At 33.8% G+C, this 26400-nt stretch overlaps 2 protein-coding genes across 4 annotated transcripts; one reads left to right on the top strand and one right to left on the bottom strand.

Annotated features, from left to right (window-relative positions):
- The first annotated feature begins 571 nt into the window (after nt 1–571).
- LOC110606616 (uncharacterized aarF domain-containing protein kinase At1g71810, chloroplastic) lies at nt 572–19700 on the top strand. 3 transcript variants are annotated; one of them, XM_043953362.1, is made up of 22 exons: nt 611–1084; nt 1821–1865; nt 2021–2059; nt 3776–3833; nt 4179–4349; nt 4500–4652; nt 4753–4788; nt 5676–5719; nt 6432–6522; nt 11542–11583; nt 11692–11800; nt 13196–13310; nt 13405–13454; nt 13575–13653; nt 13890–13940; nt 14079–14220; nt 14311–14355; nt 15443–15547; nt 15678–15719; nt 18288–18470; nt 18893–19012; nt 19430–19700. In XM_043953362.1, the coding sequence occupies exons 3-22, from the start codon at nt 2025–2027 to the stop codon at nt 19532–19534; spliced, it is 1776 nt and encodes a 591-aa protein (XP_043809297.1). In that variant the 5' UTR covers nt 611–1084; nt 1821–1865; nt 2021–2024; the 3' UTR covers nt 19535–19700. The 3 variants fall into 3 exon arrangements, with proteins under 3 accessions (XP_043809296.1, XP_021601201.1, XP_043809297.1); XM_021745509.2 differs by lacking the exon at nt 3776–3833 and having other exon boundaries at nt 573–1084; XM_043953361.1 differs by lacking the exons at nt 2021–2059; nt 3776–3833 and having other exon boundaries at nt 572–1084.
- A 2334-nt stretch (nt 19701–22034) lies between these two features.
- Nucleotides 22035–25966, bottom strand: LOC110606687 (NAC domain-containing protein 17). Its single transcript, XM_021745609.2, has 5 exons — nt 25425–25966; nt 24413–24690; nt 24034–24336; nt 22926–23556; nt 22035–22639 (listed from the first exon to the last, which is right to left on the bottom strand). Exons 1-5 carry the CDS (start codon nt 25618–25620, stop codon nt 22269–22271), a joined length of 1779 nt encoding a protein of 592 aa, XP_021601301.1. The 5' UTR covers nt 25621–25966; the 3' UTR covers nt 22035–22268.
- Nucleotides 25967–26400: the final 434 nt, after the last annotated feature.

Genomic DNA, 26400 nt, shown 5'->3' with positions numbered 1-26400 from the left:
TATTCCAAAAGCACAAATGCTTCCTATTTTTATTATTAATACATTTAATTTCATATAAGAAGAAGCGCAATAAAACTTTAAGTCTGTTAACAATAGCACTTCCATACTTAAGTTGATAATAAATATATTTGAGTAAATCTGAAATCTATAAATATATATAAATAAATTTAAGAAATCTCAAATTTTATTGTCTTTCAATCTTTATTTATAAAAAAAAGAAAAAAAAAGACTTATTTACCTTCTTTAAGGACTTTTTATTTCTTTTCTATTTTATTTTAATGAAAGTTCTTTTATTCGTTTTTGAAAATTTAAAAGGGGATATTATTTTGGATTTATTTTAAGGAGAGGAGAAATACAATTTTTTTTTTCTCTTTTCTCTCTTTCATTAATTAACCAATCAAGAGAATTTTAAAAACATTGGATTTCTTTCCTTTCTCTTTCCTCTCCTATTCCCTCAATCCAAAAATAAAGCAATGTGAAATTATTAATCAGGACAACCCTCCAACGATAAAAATGAGGGAAAATGAAATTGAAAGATAAAAGGATAATGTATAAATGGACAACAAAAACCACGTTGGCTTGAGACGCCACGCAATCTTTTCCCTCCACCAGCTCACAAACTCCATCCTCGAAGGAGCCAAACTGACTTCACACTCTGCTTCTTTTCTCACTCTCTCTTCCAATCGCAAATTCAAAAATTTCAGTATCAAATTCCTCAAAAACAATGTTACTCCTTCCTCCGCCTTCTTTGCAACACTTTCCTGCCAATTTCAGTTCCAATTTCTCATCCAAAAGCCCCAAACAACCACCGTTCAGGTCCTGTCCCCAGCCACTGCGAGCTGTTAATCGCCGCCCCAGTGACGATGTCGATTCGTTTACGAAGAAGTCTGGTTACATATTTGAACTTGCTTCTAGCGAAGCTGATTCTTTAATCGAGTACGATATCAAAAGAATTGCTGCTATTTGTAGGAGGAAACCGTTGATTTTGTTGCGACGATTATTTCAGATTGGTACCACTTTTGGAAGATGGTTTGGAGCTCGTTACATCGATAGCCTTGCGGAGAAATCTGATCAAATGTTCGAGGTCTGGAGCAAGTTTATTATTATTATTTTCTTTTTTCTTTATCTAAGCCTTTTCTTCTATGAAAGAAATGTTAACGTATAGTTGTTGTTGGTATTGTTATTACTTAAAATTTCATATTTAGCGATGTTAATTAATTCCCTGGCTGCTGGTCTTGATTTTTATTTTTTTTTTCGTGAGGGTTGGGGGCTTAACATAGAGTTGCTCTGCTTTATACTAATTAATAGGTATATACTACCCGTCCCACAATATCTATTGTTTAAGAATTATGTTCAGCTTCAGTCAGACTAGGGCAAGGGGTCTGTTCCTATTTCTTGCACATCTAACTGTGTCTGCTAAATTAGGTATTTGAATATCCATAGAAGGAAAAACCTTGAGATATTGTCTCAGCATCCGAAATGTGGTGGTTCCATCAGAAATTAAGTGGAGCTGGAGCATACTAAAGTGTGACTAGTGTGGCATAATAAATAAAAAAATTGTTCATTTCATTTTGGCACACCCTATTATTGCTAGAAGGGAGCAACCTCTAAAACCAAACCATTGGCTGGAACTTTTTTGTGCCAGGGTGTTGGTGTATGAGGAAATTAGCTATGTCTGACTAGAATTTTTAGGCATGTTTGGTAGGCTGGAGTCACAGCCTTATGTCTCTGATATGTGATCTGATTTTTATGTTTGGTGCACAGTAATCACATGTTTTTGTGTGCTTAATTGACTTATGCTTTTTTTTTTCCAACCGCAGATTAGAGCTGCAGAACTTCGGAAATTATTGCTGGAACTTGGTCCTGTATGTTCTGTGTTTTAATATTCACAAATTTGGTTTTCAGAAGTTTTTGTGGTTCTCATGATATTTGTTTGGTTTTTAAGATTTATCCAGAAAACAGAGGGAAGAACATAGAGATAGATATGGTAGTAAATTGTATTTCTTCTTTCTGTTTTCAGGCCTATGTTAAAATTGCACAGGCTGTTTCCTCTCGAGCTGTAAGTTGTCATATCTCTGATAGTGGTGTATTCTTCTTAAACTGTATTACATGTACAAATGAAAATAAGAGTATATTCTTGTGTTGATTAGATAACATTATTTGAAATATATAGACCATATTATATAGTCATATAGCAAATAATGTAGCATTTTCCAAAATAAAAAAGAAATAATTAAGGACTTGAAAGGATGATGAAGAGAGGATTAAAGAACAGACTGGAATAATAGAAAAGAAAAGGAAATTGTCTAATTAATTTATTTTTTCAATCACGAGAGTCATAAAATTAGAACCTTAAACCATAAATTTTGAGAGGCCTTTTGGACTAAAAAGTCGAAAAGTTTTTGCCAATTTGCGATTTCATCTAAATGTAATAATTTTTTGACCAATTACTTAGTCATTTCAATTTTAAAGAAATTTTACTAAAGCAGAAATTTGATTGGGGAAAAATTTTGATAGGAGTTATGAAATAAGATCCAGGAGTATTATGTTAAACATTCGAAACACACATAGCTCAAGTGTAATGTCAATTCGTCGATTGATTTTCAATTTTGGTGTAAATTTCTTCAAAATTGAATGGTTTGCATAAATGGTCCAAAATTGAAATGTTTGGATAAGATTTTCAAATCAGTGCAAATGCTTTTGTTGGTCCACTTGGTCATTTTATATGACTTTGTTAAATTTTAATTTCCATGGCCAACTGAAAGCAACAGGCAAATTGAATTAAATCACAAGAACTGAATAATATTTGTATATTTTTAATATAATATTTCTCACTTTACATTGGGGGAAGTGTGAGTCTATGGATAAAAACTATAATCATACCCAATTTTGTACCTTGTGGAAGGTCATTTTAGGAGTCGAAATTTGGCGGACTTTTATGATATGCTTCCCCATGAATCTACTTTGTGGTTTAGTTCTTGGCTAGGTTCAGATTATGGATAACCCAGTCAAAAGTTAAGGACCACTAGAAGGTAAGACAAACTCCAAGGCCATGGTAAGCTTGACTAAAGTGACATTAATTAGCATTTACCTCAAGCTTTCATCCCTGTCAGATCCTTCTGTAATAACCTCTTGAATAACAGAAATGGGAAACTGCACGCTTAATTCCAGGCTTCTTCTAGCAGTTTACCTATTCATGATCAGAGGTGCATTTAGCTTATTAGGAGTGAGGGCAAGTGCCCTGCTGAGCTTATGTTCTTTGGAGAGTTCAGTAATTAACAGTTTACCACAAACCTTTTAGCTTGATGCTCCTGTTGAATGCTAGTGTGTGTCCCAATAAAAATCAACATCATGAAATTTGATCCACCAATCCTCCTAAATATCTGCTTGATATTGACGGATGGTTAGAAGGACAAAAAATAGCAAGGAATTGACTGCTATAAATAAGTCTTCTAGTTATGGACTAGCTTTAAGACTTTTTCTAATGCTTACATATGAATAATTACATGAGAAATATTGTGACTACATTTTTACTTAATTGGCAATTTGGTCTTTGGAACAGCTCTAATATCATGTTAAGTTAAATACTTTTATAACTTTGTGAGTAGTTGCTTAAATTGATTTTATTTTCAGTAGTTAATTACAATATATTTGGTTTTTTCAATATATTTGGATAATAAATTGTTAAACAGTTATTATTATTTTTACCTCTCTCCTGTTCTTAGGATACTGTATATTATTTTTACTATTGTTACTGCCTATAAATTATTGACAGGCCAAGCAATAAAGGGTGTAGGGAACTAGAGAGTATTTTGTTCAAAACCTCAAATAAAGTAAATACCTTTGAAAATTTTGAATTAGTTTTCCCTGAAAAGCTCTCAATTTTTTTTTTAATTAAAGGAAGAAGTGGGAAGTGGTCAGGAGTATCTAAGCATGTCACATACATAAAATATACTATACTGAAAGTTCTATTCTCTGCTTTTAATTTGAGTTATCTTTTACTAATAATATTCTATTGATTTTTATGCCCCCACTGATCTAAATTCTGGCTCCACCACTGTTCATGATGTGGTTATTAAATCGTTATATCTTATAAGATGACATTTTCTTTGACTTATGTGCAGAATAAGAAAGAATATATCTTGCAAGTAGGATAATATCAGTATATTTTCTTGTAGGATTTGATACCGCCATCATACCTTGATGAACTTTCATTATTACAAGATCGAATAGCTCCATTTTCCTCTGAAGTTGCTTTAAATACAATAGAACAGGAACTTGGATTGCCAGTAGATGAGCTTTTCTCAGAGATTTCACCTGAGCCTACTGCTGCAGCATCACTTGGGCAGGTTTGTTCTTAGTTATGTACCATGACTTATGATGAAGGGGTATATATTGGGTGTATTTAAATAAATGTTTTGTCATCCAATTGAAAATGCAAGGGACAACTCTCTAATCCTATCTCTTTCTCATGTGTGTGTGTGCCGGCACACATATAGGTCTATCAAGCAAGGCTTCGTCATAGTGGACAGCTTGTTGCTATCAAAGTGCAGAGGCCAGGAGTCCAGGCTGCTATTGCCCTAGACATACTGATCTTGCGATTTATAGCAGGAATAGTGAAGAGAGCAGGCAAATTTAACTCCGATCTCCAGGTACTTCATATTATCACACTTGAATGAATGACTTAGAACATGGGTTTTATTCTTTAAATTTTAATGTTAATAACTAAGAAGCACATGCTTCAATTTGCAGGCAGTTGTTGATGAATGGGCATCAAGTCTTTTTCGGGTACTTTTTATCCCTTACACTCTTTACTTGTAAAACAAAGTATTTTTTCTACATAAATAATATATATTGCTTTCATTTCTTCTAGTGCATGAATTATGTAGAGCGCTTGTACCCATGGTTGCACCTACCTTATTTTACTTCAGGAACTTATAATTATTTTCACATTAAAAAAGAAATACTTATTCTATAAATAAAGTTCTAACTTAGATGCGGGGCCAGTTTAACCAAATATTATTACTGCTGATAGCTTAGATTCAATTACTTCTGTTTCCAAGTCTTTGCAAGATTTCCATAAATGCTTTTGAAATTTATTTTGTTAACAAGTGATCTGTCTTGGTGGATTTTGATGGTTCTTCAATCGATAGAGTGGTAGCTGAGCATGTCAAAATTTGAACAACTGATGTAAGTGCAGTTAATCCATGTTGGTGTGTGCTATGGTCATTTCAACCACATGGTTTCCACAAAACTTTGTGTAAATGGAAATTTAATTTCCCCATTTTTTCGGATTGAGCTAAGAAATTGTGATAGTTGTGTTGTTACTTGTCGTCGCTTCTGATTTAGCAAGTAAAAAATCCATCTATACTTCCATAGAGCAGAGTATGAAATTGATTTTATGAATATCTTCTACTAAGCAATAAAATGAATGATGCTAAAAGCAAATGGATCAAATTGAAAACAAATGATATTTTTGGCTAAAGGAACAAAAAAAAAAAGAGTATAGAAGAAAAGAATCTTCTCTTAGTCTTTTATTTCTTTAGTTATCTTTCTTGATTTTGTAAATCAGAAGTTAAAGTCTAATAAATTTTCTACTATATGTTACTTTTAGCTAATTGGAGGAATATTCTTAGAACTTCATATTGAATACAGGTAAATCACATTGAATGCAGGAGATGGACTATGTGAAGGAAGCAAATAACGGACTTAAGTTTAGGTAAGACAAATTGAAAAAATTAAAAATCTAGACTTGATATTTCTGTTTTTAAATTTTCTGCCTATTATCAGTATTTTTTTTTCTGCCACTAATTGACTCCTGTATGCACTTTTTCAATCGGTGAAAGGAAACATATCATGCACTTTATATTATTGTTATTTTTCTTCAATTAAATGTTTAATAGATTGTCACTTTGCAATGAGGAAGAGCCACTATCATGCTTTCCTTCATACCCTACCTTCCTCATGTTTCAGGGCCTTCTAATATGTGATTTACATGTCAATTTTTGAGTTTCTGATTATTTGCAATCATTTTACGTAGTATATTCAGTAAGACTTCTACATAGTGCATTCTTAATCTATGAGGAATGCATCCTCAAATTGGATGTGGATATAATGATATTTTGTGAGTGAAATTGTATGTTTCCATTGCACGAATTGCATCAAACTAAAATTAAATTTAAGTATTTCTTGTAATTGTCTAAGTGGAAGTGTGATGACTGATGGAGCATTCTTGTAAAGTTTTTCAGACAGTTTAAGGTTCTCATGTGCAGGAAAGTTCCCTTGAACCATGCCTAGGCAGTGGAACCTTCTGATTTTGTTTATGCTTCTTTTATTATTTCATAGACCAAAAAAGGGTTAACATGCTAGTATATTCTGGTATTGTACTTTGTAATTTATTATATCTTACATTATTCTAAATGCTTAAACAGGAAACTCTATGGTGGTATACAAGATGTTTTGGTTCCAGAAATGCATATGAAACTCACAACTCAAAAGGTCCTTGTAATGGAATGGGTTGAGGTACTTCTTTTTTCCCTAGTTGTGTGCCTTACATGTTTGTTCTAATGAGGAAGATCCCTAATGGGTACCAAGGGCATGAGAAATACAAAAAGAAGTGAGTCGTTAACATTTAGCAATGTGAATGTCAGCAAAATGTTTCCTACTGTTAAATTTAGGTCATGCCTAACTCACCCCAAAAGCTAGCTCAAGGGGGAGGATTGCCTATGACTCATATAAGGGGCACATTACCCTTTTCCACAACCGATGTGGGATTCAACGCACCACCTCACGCCCAGAATTTTTTACTGGTGCGTGGCACATTTATGGGGCTCCCAACATCGGATGGGAGGCTCTGATACCATGTTAAATTTGGGTCAGGCCTAACTCACCCCAAAAGCTAGCTCAAGGGGAAGGAGTGCCTATGCTAATGTGCCTCTTACATGGGCCATAGGCACTCTCTCCCTTGAGCTAGCTTTTGGAGTGAGTTAGGCCTGGCCCAAATTTAACATGGTATCAGAGCCTCCCATCCGATGTTGGGCGCCCCATAAATGTGCCACGCACCAGTAAAAAATTCTGGGCGTGAGGTGGTGCGTTGAATCCCACATCGGTTGTGGAAAGGGGTAATGTGCCCCTTATATGAGTCATAGGCAATCCTCCCCCTTGAGCTAGCTTTTGGGGTGAGTTAGGCCTGACTTAAATTTAACATGGTATCAGAGCCTCCCCATCCGATGTTGGGCGCCCTATAAATGTGCCACGCACCAGTAAAAATTCTGAGCGTGAGGGGGTGTGTTGAATCCCACATCGGTTGTGGAAAGGGGTAATGTGCCCCTTATATGGGCCATAGGCACTCCTCCCCCTTGAGCTAGCTTTTGGAGTGAGTTAGGCCTGGCCCAAATTTAACACCTACAATTCCAAGTCTGATGGTCCTAGGCCCCCAATCTCTAACAGTGTAGTACTGTATTCCTCTTTATTGAAACCCTTCTGTTTCTTTCCATCCCGACTAACCAGAAATGGTGACAGATATCAAAAATAAGAGCCATTTCCCCCCAAAGAACGAATGGTGCCCTTCCAGTCCCATAACTCAATTGATTTTGCTACTGAATGTGCAGCTCACTTAGCTTCCTAGGTTAAGGACTTCTGCTACATGGTTACCAGGATTTTTCCTTTTCCTTTTCATTTGAAATATTATCATAGTCAAAGCCCTCTTTGATTAACCTTTCTGAGTTATAGATGCAAAAATTGCCCTTTCATGGATAATTGGTTATTTTGTTCTTTTAGGTACCTTCAATAATGGCATGCCAATAGGATTTCCAAATTTAATCACCCACTTTGATCTCCCTTTGTTTATTCCCATGTTCCCTTTATGCACATTAGACCATGTTATGCAACAAATTATAAAAAAAAAATGAAGAGTTTCCTGGCTTAATCTTCTGCATTCCATGTAGAAACACATCCCATGTTTTTCCTCTTGAGGATGATTCTCTTTGGATGTTGATTGTGGTATCCTTTGTCGCTAACTATTAAGAAATGGTGAACTAATTGGCTTTTAACAGGGGTTTTTCTGCATTGAATTGTGATGCCAAGAAAATAAAAATAAATTAACTGTTGCCACATCAGATCTAAAACAGAAAAAGAGCTCATCTTACCCCTTTCTAATAAATTCACTTCCCATCATATGTTACAGTCACCACCATCCACCTGCTTTGATTCCGTTCCACACCTGGTAATCATTAATTTTCAGATATTGGTCATCCACATCCTGCTTCACCACATGACCTTTAATCTCAATGCACACGTTGCGTCAAAGAAATTTCTAATATAGCAGTTTGTAATTAGATAAACACCATAAATTCTCAAAATCATATTGTTATTATCTCTTGATTCACCTCATATATTCAAGTTCACTTCAAAAATGTACAACTAACTGATAGAATCTTGCACAGGGTACGGTTATGTTGGATGGTAATGTGGTTTTGTATCACCAGCCACTATCATGTGCTGCTGCCAACAACGTTGGGTTGCAGCAGCACCCACTCCTGACTCACCTACTGACGACTGAAATTCTTCCAATCTTATCAATGGATATTGGATAATGTATAGGGAAAAGAAAGATGAAATAAATTGAAGATTTGGAAGTATATTTTTTGGGGGTAACCACTCAACTGTTGAACCATTGTGCTATCTATGGTATAGCATAAATAACATACAAAACTCTTATCAAATTACTAATTGACCAAGTTGTGGAATTGGGTTATGATCATGAGGCATCTCAAATCAACTAACTTTGACCTTGTTGAATCCCACATCGATTGTGGAAAGGGGTAATGTGCCCCTTATATGGGTCATAAGTAAACCTCCCCCTTGAGCTAGCTTTTGGGGTGAGTTAGGCCTGACCCAAATTAACATGGTATCAAAGCCTCCCCATCCGATGTTGGGCGCCCCATAAATGTGCCACGCACCAGTAAAAATTCTGGGCGTGAGGGGGTGTGTTGAATCCCACAACGGTTGAGGAAAGGGGTAATGTGCTCCTTATATGGGCCATAGGCACTCCTCCCCTTTGAGCTAGCTTTTGGGGTGAATTAGGTCTGGCCCAAATTTAACAGACCTCATGGTTATCTTCTTTTTCCCCCCTTTTTGAAAGAAAATATGATATCAACTGTTTTTTCCTTTTTAGTTGCTGTTTGCAGCAACTTCCACTTTTTTTGGTATGGATCACATTTGTAAGTGATCATTTTCTATCTTATTTATGTCCCTTAAAAAATAGGATAACCACTAAGCACAAATCCATTTTTTGTTGGCTGCCCATCTAATTCCCTACTTACTCACCAAGACTACTTTTGTTTTACAGAACTCATAAAGGAATAGTTAAAAAAAAACAAAGAAATAATTCTTGCATATGCAAGTCCTGCATTTGAAGATAGACTCTTAAATTTGGTACAAGTGGCATTTGGTTCCTAGACTGATATATTTCAAGATGACAAGACATATCAAATGGCAATTGCTTAAAATTGTTGCCTACATATGCTTTTTTGAAAGATTTAGGTAGATCTAGTCATGGTCTGGTTTGGATTGTGAATCGAATGGAACCGGCTAGGTCAAACCCAGGACTGGACCGGTTAAACGATTTCGATTTCTGGAATCGAACCATACCGTCTACTAGGGGGCTGATTATGGCCCCCTTTCCTTGATCTGGAACCGGCCGGTTTGAACCGCCAGTCTAGTTTGATTTCAATTTAATTTTTTTTAAAAAGGGCCACGTAGGCTGGAGGCCTGCAGGTGTGCAGCCTAGTTCTTCCAATGGTACATTTTGAAATAGACCATTGGTACCAAACGGTATGACATTTTTTTTTTTAATTCTCTAATTTTACTTTCAAAATTTTATTTATTTTTTAAAATATTTTCAATTGTTTCAAAAACTATATCCTCTCTAATTTCTCAGTTCTCTCAAATTCTCAATTTATTCAATAGCCTTTCTCTTAGACTCTCAATTTCCTTATTTCTATATTCACAATATATTTATCCAATATTTTATATTGACCTTTGTTAGAATTGATGAGATTCCAAGTTACAATTAAGGGAGAATATTATGGAAAGTTAGATCTATTTAATATAGGATTTGTATTCCTAAATAGATAGAATAATTATATTATACATTTCTATGATTATAGATTTGATATATTCCTATTATAGTTGAAGAATCCTTTCATTTATGGTATCATATCATATATGTCTTAGATGTTTTATTATAAATAGGGAAATCTTTATATTAGTGGTGAATTCAATTCAATAAAGATGTAGCCCTTTGAGGTTTTGTATGCGTAGATGTAGGCTCTCATAGCCGAACCACGTCTTCTTGTGTTATTTTCTTCTCTCTTATTATTGTAAATTTAAGATGGTATCAAAATCTTCCATCAATATTTGGCTTCTCGTGAATCATGCCCCATTGTAATCCTGGACATGACTGTAATCATGGGCATGAAGAGGTTGGTTGAATCTCACGTCGGTTTTGGATAGGGGTAATGTGCCCCTTATAAGCGTCTTTTGGCATTCCTCTCCTTTGAGTTAATTTGTGGAGTGAGTTAGACATAGTCCAAATTTAACAACCTTCTACGGCAAATGATATATTTTTTATCATAACCAATTAATATATTATTGCGCTTCTCAAATATATTATTCCCCATTTGTTTATTCACAATACAACTTAGGTAAATCAAACTTCATTTTTATTTGTTTAATTTTATCTAAATTTTATCTATATTTTTTTACTTTACAATTTTTTCAAACTAGAATTGGAAATGGACCGAACTGCTTAGAATTTTGGCTTAACTGGAACCATAAGTGCTTAAAAACTATATAGGGGCTGTCAAAAACCGAAATCGGACCATAACTGTCAAAAACCAAAACCATTTCGAAGTTAAAATCTAGGCCTGTTCTAGTTCGAACAACCAAAACACATTGAACCACCCATTGAACCACCAGTTCTGAACCGGAACTAGCCCAGAACCATGACTAGATTTAATTTACTTATAAAACTCTCTCTCTATCTCTCTCTCTCTCTCTCTCTCTCTCTCTCTCTTTCCCTCTGTCTTTTTGTCTAATGTCAATATATTTTATACAACTTTTCCTTGTGATGCAGTTAACAAAATCCAGATTTAGGAATTATTTTTCCCTGTTTTAATTTTTAATTGTAAAATTAAGACATTTAATTCAAATTTACTAGTACAATCTTTATTAGGAAGTTTAAGTTGCTAGTATTTTAGGAATATTTAAACATTTGCAATAGGTTTAGAACTTTCCAGTTAGTTTAGGATTCCCCTATTTTTAGATTCGTAGTTCTGGTAGTAGTAGGATCATGTAATTTAGGTTTTTGTAGAGTTATGATTATTGACAATTAAGAATTAATAGAATTTTATAAGCTTCATTTATTTTTCCTTCTAGTGTGTTCATTTGGTTCTACATCACTTTGTATGTGTATATTTGTTGTTTTTGTTTTTGTTGTTCTTCTTCTTTTCTTCTATTATTATTATATACTTTTTATAGGGGCAAAAGTTGTCTGAAGTGAAGGATATTTACTTGGTTGAGGTATTTTTTGAAACTACCTTCAATTTTGTGGTTCTTGATGATTATTTTATATGCCTCTATTGTACAATTCTATGGCTAAGTTGGATTACTCTTTTTGGAGTTGAATAGGTAGGAGTTTATTGCTCATTTAATCAACTTTTGGAATATGGATTCTATCATGCTGATCCACACCCTGGAAACCTTCTTCGTACATCTGATGGGAAACTAGCTTATTTAGGTATTTTTGTCTGTTTGATTGCTTAGAATGTAATTTCCCCCTATTATCTAGTCACTTCTTTTAACTCATTGCATAATCTCATACTATGTAATTTCCCCGTATTATCTTTTCACTTCTTTTAACTCATTGCATAATCTCATACTATTTAGGTGTAAATTTTGTATGGAATTATGTATTATGTGGGCTTCTCCAACTTCTTTAAACTTTTGATGCTAGAACCAACCAGATTGTTTGACTATTGCGTTTGATGTTGCATCTTGTGCTAAGCTTGTTTTATTATTAATTTGGTTGGTCGTGAAAAGAAAATGGACTTGGTCTAGATCACCCCCAAAAACCTAGGTTAAAGGGAGGATTCCTTAACTCTTTATAAGAGGCACATACCCATATATCTAATTGATATGAGGTACTTAACATATCTCTTCATACCAAGGGCTAATCCTTGGAAAGTGAATACATATAGGAGGCCTAACATTAGGTTGAGAGATTTTGATGCCATGATAAAAAAATGGACCTAGGCCTAACTCACACCTAAAAGTTACCTAAAAAGCTAGTTCAAGGGGGGAGGGAGTATTACCCAAGTCTTCATAAAGGGTATATTACTCATATATTTAATTTGATGTGGTATATTTAACACACCCCTCGTGCCTTGAACTACTACTTGGAGTGTAAACACTTATGGAAGGGACCAACATCAGTTGGCATGGCTTCAGATACTATCTTAATAAAATGGGATGGGTCTAACTCACTCTCTAAAACTAGCTAAAGGGAAGGGTTGTGCAAGTCTTATAAGGGGCACGTACCACATGCCTCTACTTAAAACACTCCCCTCCCCTTCGCAGCTAGGGTTAACAGCTAGGATCGACACTTATGGGAGGTCTAATATCAGTTAGAGTCTCTGAAGCCATGATAGGAAGATAGATATAGCCCTAAATCACTTCCAAAAACTAGCTCAAAGAGGATAAGAGCACATTACCCACATACCTAACTGAGGTGGTATGGTTAACAGGTCGATTGAAGTGTGATTTGTCAGGCCTTTTTTTGGGTAAAGAGGGTTGTTAAACGCCTTATGCTGGTTGTTGAGTATAGGATCACATATGAAAATCTGTTATCAAATACTATTGTATAATTGCACAAGTATATTAAACAGAGATTTCAAAAAACAAATACTGAAGTTCTGATAAAATTCTTGGATGTAAGATTATTAATGATTTTAAGCTTACTGATTTGGTCATCACTTGTCATCTGCATTGACAAAAACGATTGAATGACGTCTTTTGTCTGGATTCTGTATCTAGTATTGTTTTGCTAGCATCATTGGAACTGCATGTACACCATATTGTGTCAATGGAGTTCATATACCATGCAGAATTGACTTTTAATGTCCTTCCCCGCCAGATTTTGGAATGATGGGTGAATTTAGACAAGAACTCCGAGATGGGTTTATCGAAGCTTGTCTCCATCTTGTAAATCGGGATTTTGATTCACTTGCTAAGGACTTCGTTACTCTTGGGTCTGTTTATTATCTATCTTTTAAACCAATTGCTGGAAAGTTATTCTCATTGATGTGAGTATCTCTAAGGCTGAGTTACTTTTTTGCTTTACAGGTTTCTTCCACCAACTGCAGACAAGGAGGCTGTTACAAAAGCTTTAACAGGTTTCATTTCATGTGTTTATGAGGCTGTAATTCTAAATCTTTGCATTGTTGGACTGGATTACCTTGTGCTTTTCTTTGGAGTTGTATTACAAGTCTCTGATATCACCTACTTATCTGTAGGAGTCCTCCAAAGTGCTGTTGCAAAAGGAGTCCGTAATATAAGTTTTGGAGACCTTTTGGGAAACTTGGGAACAACGATGTAATGTATTCTCATAGAAACTGGCAACTTTTATACTAACAAGATATTTGCTTCATATATAACTAACTTGTGCTGGTATAAGGGAGCGCGGATTTGTATTGAATTTGTGTTTTAAGTAGAAAATGAGAAAATTTTATTATCCATTCTTTTGAAATCCTCATCTATCCAAATGTACCCTTAAATTGCTGATTAGGTTTCCCAAATGAGGTAAGTGACTTGATGTTCATTATTTGCAGGTACAAGTTCAAATTTCAAATACCTTCATATTTTTCTCTTGTCATCCGGAGGTAGTCATATTGTTGCATCATATGAACACTATCATTTTTGAAGCGTTGTCAGTAGTTCCAAGTTCTTTATGCCTTCTCTTATCCCATGAATATTAATATTGCCTGCCTAAATTTCACATTCCTTTTCTTGGATTTTAGTCTTGCAGTGCTGGAGGGCATTGCTATCAGTTTTGACCCAAATTACAAAGTTTTAGGTAGTACATACCCATGGATTGCTAGAAAAGTACTAACTGACAGCTCACCAAAGTTGAAGTCATCTTTGCAAGCTCTTCTTTACAAGGCATATCTGCAATCTTTTCTACATTGTTAGATATGCAAACATTATTCTGTGTTCAGTACTAAGCATATTGAATTCTGTTTCCCTTTTCAGGAAGGTGTTTTCAGAATTGATCGTTTAGAATCTCTACTTTCGGAGGTGACTTTCTCTATTTTTCTCTCAAACCCGTCTGTCCCTTAATATGTTTTTATCTCGATTGTTGTTGTAATTAATCAATTACTTTAATCTCTGATTTCGTAGCTAAATAAATTTCCATTTCTCTGTGAAGAACCCCTGTGACATAATTATTTTCTGGATTCTGATTATTCCATCAAAATGATGTTGAAGTTCTTTGGAGTGGTGCTGTATTTACAGTCTGATAGAGCATTTAAATGAAGAGGACTGTATACATTTTTTAAAAATTGAAACCTTATCTTAATTTATTGTGGGATAATATAATTTTCTTGGATTCTTTGTTGGCAAGGGCCTTCTGGAGCTTTTAGAGCAATTCCTTTCAGTAGTATAGAATAAAATTAGAGGGCTTGTACCTTTTTAAGTCTTCTTTATTAACCTTGTTAGATGCTTAGCTTGCTTAAAAGGACTCGTTATCCTCCGTCAATTTTTTTTTCTTTCCCTTTCCCTTATAATATTTCCTTTAATTTATTATCAAACTTGAGCATTCCTTAATTGTCTTCACTCCCTTAGTAGCTTTTATAAGCACGGACCATTCATGACTTGGGGACTACCCAACACCCCACAAATTTGGGCTTTGGAAAAGGGTCTTTTCTCCCGTTCTCTCTCTCCTCTTTTCTTTTTTGTTCGTCTGGGGACTCCTGCAGCCACCCTAGCTAAGACTTGCTATAATATGTTATTTAAGTTCCAAATTTATCCAGCCCACATGCAATTCTTGTTTCTTTTTTTTCTTTTCAAAAGAAAATGAAATATACTTATGTCGAACTGCGTTCGTTCTAGGTCCACATCAACTTTGAATACTAAAATTTCGAGTTGATCAGTTTCAACCTGACTGATGGCCAGTTGCTTTGTGGGATATGTCTGATAATAGTTGTTGATTTTGAACCTCTGTATCTGGCCTGATTCATAATTTTCATTTTTTAAACTCTCTTTTGCAATAACAAATGGCACCATCATGGGCTTATCGAGCTAAATTTCTTTGTTCTTTTCTTTCTTCATTCTGATATTTAGTTACCTTGAATTAATTTTTTCATAACCTCTAATCCTGTGGCAGTCTCTTCGTGCTCGTACTGAAAGGGCCTTGGTCAAGCAGCAAATAGCACAAACTAGTTCCAAAGTGGCTATCAAGCAAGTTCTTTCCTTCACATTAACTGAGAAGGTATTTTTTTTTTCCTTGGTTTTTCTACGGTCTTCTAGTTTTTTTTTTCCATATAATTTTGCGACTTGTCATTAACAAGTGTAACTTCTTTTTTTTTTTCCTTTCAATTCTTAATTGAAAATTATTGCAGGGAGCCTTTGTGAGGGAAATACTTCTTCAAGAAGTTGCTAAGGTAAGTGCTTTTCTTTTTTTTTTTTTCTTAAACTTATGTAGCACGTATGTGTTTATTGATTACTCATAATGCTGAATGATGAAGAGACAAGACTTGAGGTGATTTTCTTCTTCAGTTAGTGATATTGATCTACATGTGCTGCACTGCCTGTTGTCCTGCTGACTTTTTCCAGGACACTTTGAGATCTTTTTTCACTTACTATTGGATTTATGCATTGATGAGACAGCCACCACCACCAGCATATTAGGCCATAGGGATGACTGTTACGGAATTTTTTTCAAAGATCATATAGGCTCCGATTTGCTTCAAATTGAATAATTTATTTTTAAAAAATGCCCAATATGCTTTTAGTATAAGGTTAAATTATTTTTAAGTCCCTGTGGCAAGTCAAAATTCATTCACTGATCCTTTTATTTTTAAACCAAACTAAAACATGCTTGTAATTTAATATTGTAAGAACTAGTCCTGTTAATTTTTTTTTTTCCAAATATTCTAAGTCAATTGAAACCATAAATTGAACAAATCTATCCTTCACTGAGAAAAAAAAGGCTTTCATTTTCCTTATGATTTGGATCCTTGGTCTTTTGGATGTAAAAGGAACCATGAGGATTTTAGGACAAAGCCTGAGAATTTCAGTGCGCAAGTTCAAGAAACAAAGAATTGTGTGGTGGTTTGTCGCTAGTGACAAAACAAGTCAAGGGAAGACTGAAAGGACGATCAAAATGATGCCATGGGTTATACAAAACTGAATTGGGTTTCTTTGGAGCTAAGAAATTTGATAATTATGAAGAAAATTAAGGAAAAAATTTAATAACTAAAAAGCAGTGGTGGATCCAAGTATAAAAATGTGGGGTCAATTGACCAACCTTTATATATATATTTCTCTAAATTGACACCTAATAAATTTAATTACTGAACTCTTTTTGATAAAAACTAAAATTAAGTTGCTTATTTGTGTGGCTTGTTTGAATTTGACTAGTTTGTTCTCCCTTTTTTTTACATGAAAAGATTGATTAGATTGGCTCGTCTTATAGCTTTTTTCAAATGTTGGATCTTCTAACATTTTGATAATCAAATGAATTTTTTTTTTTTTTGTATGTTGACCCCAGAAAATATAAAATTACTATGACTGCCATTGCTAAGAAGGGAAAATTTTGAAGACCCGCTAAGTGGAATTTTGTGTGAATTGAAGCAGAGAACTGAGAGAATGAGAGATTGCTTGATTTGGTGAGAGAATGCAACCCATATTCACTTTATCAGGCAAACCACTCAACATCAAACATGTTGGAATGAATCTATGTCCCCAAATACTAGGGGTACAAGTTCAATGCAAATGTGTGTAAACAATATAAGCAAATCTTTAGAACAATGCCACTGTTATGCCCCCTAGATATGGATCGCGTCACATGTCTGTTTATAGTAAAATCAGAGTCCGAGGCCGAAGCCATTGGTTTTCCTTGACTCTTTTCTCGCCCAATTGTTGTTGTTGTGAGCTCAATGAAGGGAGTTTTGACCTTTTGAACTTGTTAAAAGAGAGTTCAGACTTCAGATCTCAATGTAGATGAAATAAATTTGCTTATTTTATTTTTGATATTCTAGCAATGAATAAAGAATAGTGTTACTGTTTAATACAAATTCTATTGAAATGGGGTTCCAAGAAAATAAAGAAATAAAAGATAAAGCAATCTAATCTTAAAATAAATTAAATACCAGAAAAGAGTCCATAACATCACTCCCCTTAGACAAAGAACTTGTCCTCGAGCTCAAAGGTCCATTGAATTAAAACCTCTTGATTGCTTCTTCAGTCACAGTATGCTTTCACTTGGATCACCCCCCCCTCCAGTCACAGTATGCACTTGGGCCCTAAGTGCTACTGTTGTGACTAACTGTGAACACTGTCGGAGTATTGGTGCTTTGGTTTTGGAGTAAAGTGGATGATGAGGATGCATATTGTTTATTTCCCATCCAAGTTGGTAAAAATTTTCCTACAGCTCCATTTTGCATCAAACTCTTTTTTTTTTTTTTTCCGAAGGTCTTTGCTAAGCTCATGGCCATTGCAAATTTGAGTGGATTTTGAAGTTCCACATCCATTTTGTTTAATTTGGTTAATCCAACTGTGAATATCTCCATCTGTTGGTGCTTCTGTGGTTGAGTATGCCCTTGCTAATAATGGCTGAAATTTGTGTTGGTACCCTTCCACGCTCCGACTTATTCTTGGGAATGTATTGAAACTCTTGTTGATTTGGAATAAGGATAATATGCCCCTTATAGAGATATTGGAAAATCCTCCTCCTTGAGCTAGTTTTTGAGATGAGTTAGATTTAGTCTAAATTTAATAGTTAATTAAGGCTTTTCCATAGTCCACAGTCGAGTCTATATGATTGAGAAATTATCAGCTATGTTCTGTTTGCTTTGCCTGTAGTTTCCAAAAATGTGCCCAGTGGATCACTTTGTTTTCCCTTTTTCTCTATTGGAGTTTTAACATGAAAGCTATGCTAGTTCATGTAGTGGCGATCAATTTGTTGTGAGTTTCTCTGATGCCTCAAACTACCTTTTGAATGCATATAGGGTATGGATGCACTTGGGCTAGCAACACTTGATTCTTTAACTTCTATGGCCATTACAAGCATACCTTTTGTCGCTCCCTCTTCATCCTCATCATTGACCGAGGAAGACATGACGAATTTGAGAACATTGCGTCGCCTTATGCTTCTGTTGTCTGGTCCCCAACAGAACAGTAGTTCCACCATGGTAAGTTACTTTTCTTTCATTGTCATTGATACAATTGGATATTGAATTGAAGTGTTCCAAAACTTTTGCCCTCGTTCGAAACGATTCAGAAAAGAATGTATCGATATTTCTACCAAATCATGTATAATTTCAATTTCTTTTAAAATGAAATTTTTAAAATTAAAAAGAACTAAATTTTTTTCATTTCAAACAGCAAAATGATAAAAAAAATCAATTGATTGAATTCTTATGAAATTCTTGATTTCAAACGGGAGGTAAAAGAATGTATCGATATTTTTTTAAAATTGGTACACATTCTGACACACAAATGCAAATGTATGAGTAAATCTTTTTCTAATGCTTGAATGATAAATACTTCCTAAATGACAATATTTCATACCATTATCTGCTGCATCTGATAATCTCAACTATCATTCATGTAGGAGGTGAATGGGAATAATGCATACAAGAATCAAGATAAATACTTGGAAGACATATTGTCTGTCTTCTATCAATTTTCATCAGTTCAAGAGATTCTGCCCGTGCTTTCTGTTATTCCTGAGGTATGCTCATTAATGTTTATAATATGTGTTCAACGCTAGTAGACCCTTGAATAAACACACAACTTCCTGTGTGATTTTAATGGCATTTTAGACCTATTAGGAAATTGTCACAACAAATAATTCCATATTAGGGAATGAAAGCCTGCCATGGATATCCAAAAAACCGTGTACATTCACTGGCATTGAGAACTTTAGCCCATTTGTTTCTTCTTTTATTTTTTTTGTCTGAGCCCTTGAATGCGACTTCCTGGCCTTGGACCCTCGATCTCCTTGTGAGCTTTTTCACTTTGGCTTCCTAAACCAATGTGGGAGTTTCGCATCAAACCACTTAAAGCAGAGACAATAGCTTTAGAAAACCAGGGTTTTTTTCGACTCAAATGTTGCTTTGGCTGACTAAATCTTATAAATGTATGACAGCTCCCACCAGAGATGCAACAGCAGTTGCTTCTTTTGCCGGCAGATCTGGCTGGACGGCTGATTTCCCGTGCTGCTGCTAGAACCATCAGGAGAATGTTTCTTTGATGTCAATTTGGTCTCAAGGCAAATATGATAGATTGATAGGAAATATTCTTTACTTTCCTTACCCCAGAGGGCTTTTTATCAAAGAGGTGAAAAAAAAAAATTTGTTAATGGGGTGGGTATGTAAAATTTTTGTCAGACTTGGCTAAAGTACACTCGCATTTGCTTCCTTTTTTTCTTTTTCTTTTTAAATATGAATGATTGATTACTTTTAGAAAAAATATATATATTTGAAAATTGTTAAAGGATATGAAGATTTTCAAAATTTGAACTTCAGATTTTGCCCTATTGCACTAATTTTCTGCTACTCAATAAATTTTTTTTAATCAATGTCACAATAAAGCTATGTTTTCATATTAATTTTCTTGCACCGAAATTATATTCTCTCTTTTATCTTATCTTAAGAACACTACTACATTAATATACTATATTTCCACGATATAGTCAAATATTTGAGGATTTTCATATTTATTGATTTGATTAATCCTATTTATTGATCTATTAAACAATTAAATAACATAAATATTTAGAATATAATTTTATCAGAATTAGTTAACGGTAAATTATTATCAGAATTTTGTTTTTTGTCAAAATTATTTCGTTTGTATTTTAAATTATTTAATTGAAATATTTTTATATTTTTAAAATTAAATTATTTATTTATTTAATGAAGACAAGAATCTTGATGAAAGAAATTGAATAACATAAATTTTTAGAAGTTCGTACACTAAATAGTATATAGAATCAAAATTATAAACAATAGACTTTATTTGTTTCATGAATATTTTTTAGAAAATTATTTTATATATTTTTTGAGATTTAGAATCCTCAAAAAATTTAGCTAACCAAAATCCTAAACCATTTCTATAGAAATTTTATTATCTATATTTAAATTTATTAATATATTTTATTTTTAAAATTAAAATTAAATAATAAAAAATAATTTATTTTATCAAAAAAATATTTTCCATAAGAAAATTTATAAATATAAATTATTTTTTATAAATAAATGAAAATTAAATAATATATATTTTTTATAATGAAAAAGTAAAGTCAAATGAGGATCAAGCGTCATTGACAGAAATTACTGATTTTTGGTCTACTATTTACAAAATGGATTCTATTATATTATATCATGACATTACCACTTATGATGCAGCTTTTACAATGGGATTTTGCAGCAATAATAGCAACCATTAGAAATGTTCAATCTCGTCAGCTTTTTTTTTTTTTGTTGTTGAATTTATAATTAAATTATATTTTCGAGAAATATATATACTCTTTTAATAGTCTCATTAATTTGTTGTAACTATCTAACTACAGCTAGCAGTCTTATAATATAATTTTTATTGCATATTAAAAAAAAGAAAAGGAAAATGAAAAATGCTCAAGTCACTGTGGACCAAATAACAACTCTATAGGATAATCTTCCGCCCAAACACGCATATCCTTTCAGTACCTTTGCCGCAGTAGGCTTGAGAGTGAGCAGCGAAATTACCAGAGCAGCGGAGATGAAGCTAAATGCAGGAATCCATCACAGAATCTAGCGTGCAACAATCTTCGACCAACGACCTCAACGATGAAACGGGGAATTCCTTCTTCGACATCATATTATAGACATGAATATTGTCTCAGCTGCAACATAAATATTTATTATGAAAACAAGTAGAATAACATTTTCAGATTTTGATTTCACAAATAATTAAGTAATTTAAGAAAAGACAAATAGTTAAATTTTGATAAAAACATATAAACCTAACGATACTATTTCAAATTTTAAAAAAAAAAAAAAAAAAACTAACGATAGATGATCTATTAGTTTATGATAATAAATTTATTCAAGACCATTTATTTGTATAAAATAATTTACGGAAAATGTTTTTTATAAAAAATATTTTTAAAGGAAATAATTTTTCAAAGAATAGTTTATTTTTCATTTCTTAATTATAATTAAAAATATATTAATAAATTTATATATAATAATGTTAATAAAAAAAGTTAACATTATAAAAAACATTTTTATTAATTAATTTTCTTGTGATCTCAAATATAAAGAAATGAAAAAAAAATTTCTAGAAACAATGCTAAAATTATATTTTATTTTATTTTTTAGCTATATTAATTTAAATTTTACTTTATGTAACAAAAATATCTAAATTAATTTAAAAATTATTTTATATAATGAAAGAATATAATATTTTAAATAAATTGACCGTTTTTATTGTCCCGGTTCTAATCTTCTTAATAAATTATGAGATCAAACGAATTAAAAAGGAAAAAACATCTTCATTGAAACAACCTTCATGGAAAAATGTCAAGAAAATTCTCTAGAACGAGTCATCGCTCATCCGTCGAGAAAAATGAAGCCGTCAAAGCTTCTCTCTTTGCATGCACGCCACCCAGAGACGCCAGAACCATAAACAGAATCAACTGGACAAAATGATTAACCCAATTAAGGCAAGGCTGAGGCAACCACAGAGACCATGAACAAACGCACAATAAGTAATTGAATTGCAGAATAGATATATTTTATATATGAAAGAAATTTGCAGGCTACCATTGCTTATCTGAAGCACTTCATCAGCCCCCCTACCCTAACCCAAGCTAATGTCAATTTATTTATTTTTTCAAAATTTTTGGTTTGAAAATTTGAAGCTAAACAATGCATTTTGCTTCTATTTTTAATTTCCCTACAGAAGTGCCCCAGAAAAATAAAGACATCCAAAATAACATAATATCAGGAGAAGATTGCTCCTTTCAACAAACTAGTTCTTGCTAAAATCCACAAGATGGCACATAATGCTCCAAATATAGCTAATAAAAGAAAACCCCTACTACTTTCACCAGCTCTCGTAGAATTTGCGGCACGATTACGACCAACAAGATTTTCAGTATTGGTATTGTTGTTTTTGACATTCAGTTTCATCCTGCTAAAGCTAGACATTTGGTCAAATGCCTTGTTCACCAAAGGTGTCTCACAGGCTGATGCAGGAGAAGTAGGTATTGAGTCCACAAAGTTCCATAGAGAAGAGGAAAACCAGCCAGTAGCATCACCACTTTGATTTCCATTATCTCCACCAGTATTATTAGTAGATTCATATGCCACACCTGAGCATGACCAAAATGGCCAAAGATTTAGACATCACGTTCTAATAGACAACGTCAATAATATACAAAGGAAATACTTGTACTAGAAGAGCTCTTGAATCTGGCTGAAAGTTCCAGTTTCACAAAGGCTTTATGCCTTGTGGACCATCCATCTCATCAAGAGCTCTGAATAGAAGGGCTGCCATGACAGCAACTTTGTACAAAACAAAAGCAACTCAGTGAAAAAGTAGACCAAGTGGAAAATGGGAACAAATGTGTTCACAATGAAATTCCGACTCATTTGTACCTGGAGTTGGTTGGGAAAGAGTCCCATGAATTGGTTCTGTAGGAGTATGGATATTGCTTCTCTGGTCATCCACCCACAACTGATCTGCACCAAATGCTTGTGGCTGCAAGGAATCCACATTATTCACTGCTGAATGTGGCTGTAACTGGTAGTCCACCTGATTCATGAGTGAACGGGACTGCAACTGGAAACCAACTGTGTTTGCATGTAAAACTGTGTCCTGGCCAACAGGAACCATTTCACGCAAAAACATTGCAGCATCTTGGTACACATCAAAATCGCTTAGTCCGACAAAATGATCGAGCCCTAAGGTCTCTCCAGATTTCTCAGTGTGTAATAAAGTAGGTTCTTGACTAACAAGATCATTAATGTTCACAAGATCATTAATTTCTGAAAGATCATCAACTTCCAGGAAATCACCTTCATGCAGTTTTGGTCCCTCGTCAGTGTTATGAGGACCAGATTTGCCTTGAGGTATTTCAAGGGATTGAAATGCAGGGGTAGCTGACTGGTTGAAATCCAAGCTGGCCTGCTGGACGCTTGTGGACGATAAAGAGATTGGCTCAGGAAGGATAACTTCTCTAGGGGATGGATCTAACAATGTACTTTGGGTCTCATCTTCACCAGCAAACTGTAAGATGTCACATAAATTAATAGAAATATACTACAAAAGCAAAGTAGCAAAATAAAATAAAGAGAATGAGGAGACTGTACTTTATAAATTATAATATTACAATGTATGCACTATTGAAGCAATTTTATCTCATCAGTGAATGAGTTTCACTTAGGTATTACAAGCTTGGATGACATTAATATATGTATACAATTTAGAAAAGCAGTGAAAGGATTTACATTTTTTGAATATTGATCTGGATCTAGCCTCAAATAGAGCTGAACGGCGAAAAAGCATTCATATAGCTGACCTCAACTAGTTTAGGGTTAAGGGTGGGTATTTTTATACTACTTTGAAAAAGAAAATATATTGCATGCCAGTTACTTCTCATATCAACATAAGATGCATACTTACAAAACATAGAGAAGAATGTTTCAAATTAGTTGAGGTATAAAATGAAGGAAATCAATATGGGAAAACCAATATACAACTCACCTGGAGCAATCCATTAGTATAATCATAATCATTTATTTGGGGGTGGTGAATTGGAATTTCTTCAGCAATTTGATTAATGAAGTTCTCAAGAGCATTTAATGGTTGGTCCAGTTGAGCAATAGCCTTCACAGTGTCAACAGGTGGCATGACTGTAACAGGCTGCTTAACAGGAGTGTCACAGTTATTTACGTCTTCATATTTATCATCAGCCCAGTCTTCCTCCTTAAATGGTGCTCCATACTGCTCACCATTCTTAGGACCAGGTCCACTTTTTTTGTAAACCTTGTAAAGTGCATAATAATCCTGCCACATAAACAGATTTAATTAGCATGAATATGCAGTAAGCAAGCAAAACAAAATGAAACATCCAGCTGCATACCTGCACATTCAAGCAGCTTTTGAGTTCCTCTTCATCCAAAGTGTATTCATGCATCACCCAGTCAGTTCTCTCACCATTAGGAGCCCGGCCTCTATAAAAAACTAGGGTCTTCTTCACTCCAACATTCCGAGAATTATACGTGATGTTACGGTCCTTACCTGTTGCTTTCCAATACCCTTGTATAGTCGCCCTATTTGACCTGGCTCCATTAGGATACTTCCTATCCCTTGGACTGAAGAAGAACCATTGCCTATCACCAGTCTTCAATAAGGATTGGCCTGAAAATATTACAGTTTGTAACGTATAATTAACACAAAATTGATTCCACAATCTTACTTAAAACAAAATTCTTTGAATCATCAAAACTATTCATCACCATTGAAAAACAAAACACTATCGAAGCAGATTTCTTCACATGCCCTAAACCAGCAGGCAAAGCCAAAAGGGCTTCATCAAAATCATCCATTCAATCCAATTACTCGAGCAATTTTAATACAAAGCACACCCGCTCAAAATAATACAAATCCAAACTATGTTAACATAACAATAAAATCACCTAAATATTCACTAAAACACCCAAAAAAAAAAACGATTCTTATAACAAAGCCAGAACCCAAGGAGCCAAAGCAAGCACAATTCAACTAAGAACATTTTTATTGCACTAGAATCTCTAGAAAATGAAAGAAAACATATTTTTGCCACAGAAACAATCTCATAATTATCAATATCCAATTAATAAGAACAAAAAGGGGAACCGAATCATATTCAACCATTAAAGTCAATGCACTAAATTCCCAATTATGCAAACCCCACAAAATTGGATAGAACATAACCAAAGATCTATTATTACTATCCAACTAAACAAAACCAAACAAACAATAAACTAGAAAAAGAAACAAACTCCAATGAATAGGCTATACGACTGAAACAGGAAAAAAATTTTAAAAAAAACAAGTCAACGTACATCCAGAATGGGCTAAAATCAAAACCTGTAAAAATCATAGTATTATACCAGGTAATTCCTCTGGATCCCACTTGTAGACATCAACCACACTGATTATATCCAGCCGTAGCCGTCTCTTACAGATTTTCCTCTTCAAGTAATATAGAACCAGCTCCTCATCAGTAGGGTGGAATCTAAACCCTGGTGGCCACACCTTATCCTCTCCGCCGTCAGGAGCCAAACTGGAATCAGCTGTCACCGTCATCGGTCACTCACTACTGGCCGAGTTTTCTTTCCCCTTTTTTGGTTTTTTTTTTCCCTTGAAAGCAGCCAAGTGAAATAACAATCCCTAATCTAAACAAGGGGAAAAGAAAACGAAAAAATTAAAAACAGAAGCACCCAATTCAATCAAGAAAAAACGAAACTACATGATTCGATTTGATTTTGTGGATTTTCAAAAGAGAATGAGATTAGGAAAATGAAAGAAATTTTAGGAAACAAAAGGGAAAAAATTAATTTGAGGAAGATTGTTGGTCACGCAAGAAACGGCAAAGACAAAGAGAGCGAAACACAGTAGCGTTTGACTGCAAGTGATGACATGGTGCGTTCGATTACATCGCTATTTATAGGGCAGCTGATGACGAAGATTCTTGGAAATTTGCACTATTTTGGCTTTTTTTTTTCAAATATAAATTTATTAACTTCGCATTTAGCACTCACAAATTTACTTAAATAATAAATGTATATAAAATCTCAAATTTTACTTTTTAATTTAAAAAAAATTATATTTAAAATTTATTATTAAAAAATATATTTTAAAATATAATTTACTAAACTGATGTAAAATTTAAACTATTTAGCAAAATAATATTACAAGTATTATATCAAAGGAAAGCTTTTCGAAATAATAGAAAACGTTAATAATGCTGGCTTTTTACCGAATAAGAAAATATCAATTGAGTTGGATTTTTTTTATGGAAAATGCTGTCGGATGTAAAATCATTGTTAAAGGACAAGTTATAATTAAGTATCTATATTTTATTAA

This window comes from Manihot esculenta, chromosome 18, assembly GCF_001659605.2.
Source record: "Manihot esculenta cultivar AM560-2 chromosome 18, M.esculenta_v8, whole genome shotgun sequence".
Lineage (NCBI taxonomy): Eukaryota > Viridiplantae > Streptophyta > Magnoliopsida > Malpighiales > Euphorbiaceae > Manihot > Manihot esculenta.
The sequence above is the reverse complement of the archived record's forward strand: the minus strand, read 5'-3'. Positions and strand labels throughout refer to the sequence as shown.

Coding starts and splice junctions, on each gene's coding strand:
- LOC110606616 (XM_021745509.2), top strand. CDS start 725: ATGTTACTCCTTCCTCCGCCTTCTTTGCAACACTTTCCTGCCAATTTC. Junction 1,866..2,020: donor TATTGCTGGAACTTGGTCCT/GTATGTTCTGTG, acceptor TTCTGTTTTCAG/GCCTATGTTAAAATTGCACA. Junction 13,941..14,078: donor TTTTCTCTTGTCATCCGGAG/GTAGTCATATTG, acceptor CTTGGATTTTAG/TCTTGCAGTGCTGGAGGGCA.
- LOC110606687 (XM_021745609.2), bottom strand. CDS start 25,620: ATGACGGTGACAGCTGATTCCAGTTTGGCTCCTGACGGCGGAGAGGAT. Junction 24,337..24,412: donor AAAGCTGCTTGAATGTGCAG/GTATGCAGCTGG, acceptor TTTATGTGGCAG/GATTATTATGCACTTTACAA. Junction 22,640..22,925: donor TCTTTCCCAACCAACTCCAG/GTACAAATGAGT, acceptor GGTCATGCTCAG/GTGTGGCATATGAATCTACT.